The sequence below is a fragment of the Pteropus vampyrus genome, unplaced genomic scaffold (assembly GCF_000151845.1).
Source record: "Pteropus vampyrus isolate Shadow unplaced genomic scaffold, Pvam_2.0 Scaffold3395, whole genome shotgun sequence".
NCBI classification, from domain to species: domain Eukaryota; kingdom Metazoa; phylum Chordata; class Mammalia; order Chiroptera; family Pteropodidae; genus Pteropus; species Pteropus vampyrus.
The window spans coordinates 1-3,090 of NW_011892176.1; the positions used below are offsets into that span (position 1 = coordinate 1).

Consider the following 3,090-nt stretch of genomic DNA (forward strand, 5'->3'; position numbering starts at 1 on the left):
CGGGTGCGTCGCGGAGGAGCGTGCGGGGTCTCTGAGCCGGGGTCTCTGAGCCGGGTGCGTCGCGGAGGAGGCGGGGGACGGGAGGGCGTGCGGGGTCTCTGAGCCGGGGGCGTCGCGGAGGAGCGTGCGGGGTCTCTGAGCCGGGTGCGTGGCGGAGGAGGCCCACGAGAGGGCGAGCATCGATCGGGACGTTTGTTCATTCTCACGCGTCTCCCCTCATCAAAAGTTACTTGAGCGATTTACAGGCGCCAGGAATGACACTGTAGCCTGGAGACCCGATAGCGAGAAAGACACAGTCCCCGAGCTCAGGAAGCCCACGGTCTGGAAGAGCTGGGGATAAAAACACGAACAGGATGACGACGTTGGTCCCCGACACGGAATAAACACTGTGGTGCCGTGCAGCGGGTGCCGCTGGGACCGCGCCTCGTCGGTCCGCCGGGGCGCGCTCCCTCGGGGGGACACCTGCGGTCCACCAGGGGCAGAGGCGGGCGGCCGGCGTGCACGAAGCCCTGAGCCGGGCGGCGGCTGGAGCGCGGTCTGCAGATGCCGCGGGGACATCATCACACTGTCACACAGCAGATGGCCTTGTGGGACCTCCAGCCTCAGCGACGAGGGACGGCAGGGAGGACGTCTGTCCCTTGTTATGCTGTAGTTGGAAGGGTCAACTCACCTGTGACGCTGAGTGTCACCGCCTCGCTGCGCTGGGCCCCCAGGCCGTTGTCGGCCTCGCAGGAGTAGTTTCCAGAATGTTCTTCGGTCACAGAGAGGTTGAGGGACGCGCCTCCTCCAGAGGGGGCCGGGCTGCTCCCCAGGGCGACGTCCCCGCGGTAAAACCGGTACAGGATGGGCGGCGAGCCTCTCGGTGCCTCGCAGCGGAGCTGCAGCACGTCCCCCGGCACGGCGCGGGCCCCGGGAGCCCCGAGGGTGAGCACGGGGCGCGACACGGGGACTGCGGGCAAAAATCAATCGATGCCAATGTCTATTTTTTTGCATTGAAAACAGCTTCTCATAAAAAAAGAAAGTCTACAAAGTTACACTGAGGAAAAATAAAAGGATTTCCCATTTCTTTTATTTTCGTATTCCAGAGATTACCTCTGCTGAGCATTTGGTGACTTTCTAGATCTTTTCTCTGCGTGCGCATACTCGCTCATCCACACAGACATACCCCCGCGTGCATGGGATCACAACCTACACACGACCGCCTGCTAGGGCTGCACCTGACTCGGTCGCCTGCTAGGGCTGCACCTCGGCCACACACCTGGCCCTCTTTCCACGTGACTGCTTAACGACCTGTCTCAAGCACTTACAAAAATCCACCTTATTGAGGTGTAATTCACATGCAATAAAACGCAACTCTTTTAAAATTACACTTTGATAACTGGGGTAAATCATTGCCTGATCACTTTATCAACCACAAAGCATTTCCTCGCACGGATTTATCATAATACATTCCAGCAGGCGCCCATTAGCGGATGCTGGGCGCCGCATTCTGACTTCACACAACGCTACCCTAAACGACCTGCATACGTATCGTCGCTCATTTGTGCACCCGTTTCTTGGAATAAATTCTTAGAAGCGGGCTTTCTGGGATGAGAGATATGGGCGTTTCAGGAAACGACACGTAAGATTCATCGTTGTTCAGAACGTCGGGACCTCCTCCCGCACGGATGGTGCGCTAGGCTTCCCGGTCACCTACAGCTGTCACCGCAGAACTCTGCCTCGGTGCTGTGTTCTCCCTTCCTGGTCTGAAGCCGAACATTCGTGCATGGTTTTACCCTATGTGACCCTACAGGATACGCGGGCACGCAGCGACGTGAGCAAACGCGTTCACGTGCTGAGGGCTGGGAGTGAGCCTCAGGGCCTGGCCGAGGACTGCGGCCCGTGGATAAATGGCTCTGTGACAAGGACTGGGCTAGGACACTGGAGGTCCACACAGACTTCTGAAGGGGTCGGTGTGAGTCTGGGCCATGATGGGTGACTGCAAGGCTTACCGATGACCCAGAGGGACACGGCCTCGCTGCGCTGGGGGCCGAAGCCGTTGTCGGCGGTGCAGGAGTAGTTTGCAGAGTGCTCCTCCAGCAGAGTGAGGTGGAAGGATGCGCCTGCTCCGGACCGGGCCCAGTGGCTGGTCAGGGGGACATCCTCGCGGTAAAATATGTACTGGACCTGGGCCGAGCCTCTCTGGGCCTCGCAGTGAAGCGTCATCACGTCGCCCTCGAGAGCCCGGGCCCCAGGAGGGCTGAGGGTCAGGACAGGACGAGACACGGGAACTGAGGGACAGAAGAAATCTGTCGGCCGTCGCTTCTGCCACTTGCCCCTTCTGGCTGCTCCCCCCAGCCCCTCCCAGCCCAGGCCGGCCATTTCCTCCTCTCCTTCCTCATCCGCCCTCCGGCCCCTCCTCCTGCCCATTCCCCACGTGCCAGGGGAAGGGGCACCGCTCCCAGGGCTCCCAGGGAAGAAGTCCCTTGGCTGGGCCACCAGACACGCACCCTGCGGCGACCCCTGGCCCGTCCCTTGCCTTTCGCCCTGGAAGAGCTGGCCCCGCCCAGCCGAGGAGGAGCGTCCTCCTGGCTGTGACCCGCCCTGCCTGTGTCCTGGACGGGAACTCTGCCTCTCCGGGCTTCTGCCCCAGGCCACTGACCTGCGTTTCCTCCTCTCCACAGAGAGGCGGCAAAAGGACACATGCAGTGGGGGGCGCTGGGCTGCCCCGGGGGAGAGGGAACTTGGAGGTGGAGCGCATCTCTGGGGCTGGGGCGTTGGTGAGTGAGGGGCACGGTGACCGCAGTCCAGGGCCTACCCGTGACGGAGAGGAGCTCGGCCTTGCTGGGCTGGGCCCCCAGGCCATTGTCTGCGGTGCAGTGGTAGCGCCCAGAGTGCTCCGCTGTCAGAGAGACGCTGAAGGACCTGCCTCCCGAAGAAGTGGCCTCCATCTCCCCGATGAGGGCACCTTCGTGGAAAAACTGGTAGAGGATCGGGGCCGAGCCTCTCCAGGCCTCGCAGTGAAGCGTCATCAGGTCGCCCTCGAGAACCCGCGCCCGCCGAGGGCGGAGGGTCAGGACAGGACGAGACGCGGGAACTGAGGGAGAGAAA

The 3,090-nt window shown here is 61.9% G+C and overlaps 1 protein-coding gene across 1 annotated transcript; it reads right to left on the reverse strand.

Annotated features, from left to right (window-relative positions):
* Window positions 1-230: 230 nt before the first annotated feature.
* LOC105310433 (Fc receptor-like protein 5) lies at window positions 231-3,072 on the reverse strand (the record flags this gene model as incomplete). Its single annotated transcript, XM_011386612.1, has 4 exons — window positions 2,798-3,072; window positions 1,992-2,270; window positions 671-949; window positions 231-462 (listed from the first exon to the last, which is right to left on the reverse strand). Coding segments are annotated over exons 1-4 (1,004 nt in total), but the record flags the coding sequence as incomplete, so codon positions are not given.
* Window positions 3,073-3,090: the final 18 nt, after the last annotated feature.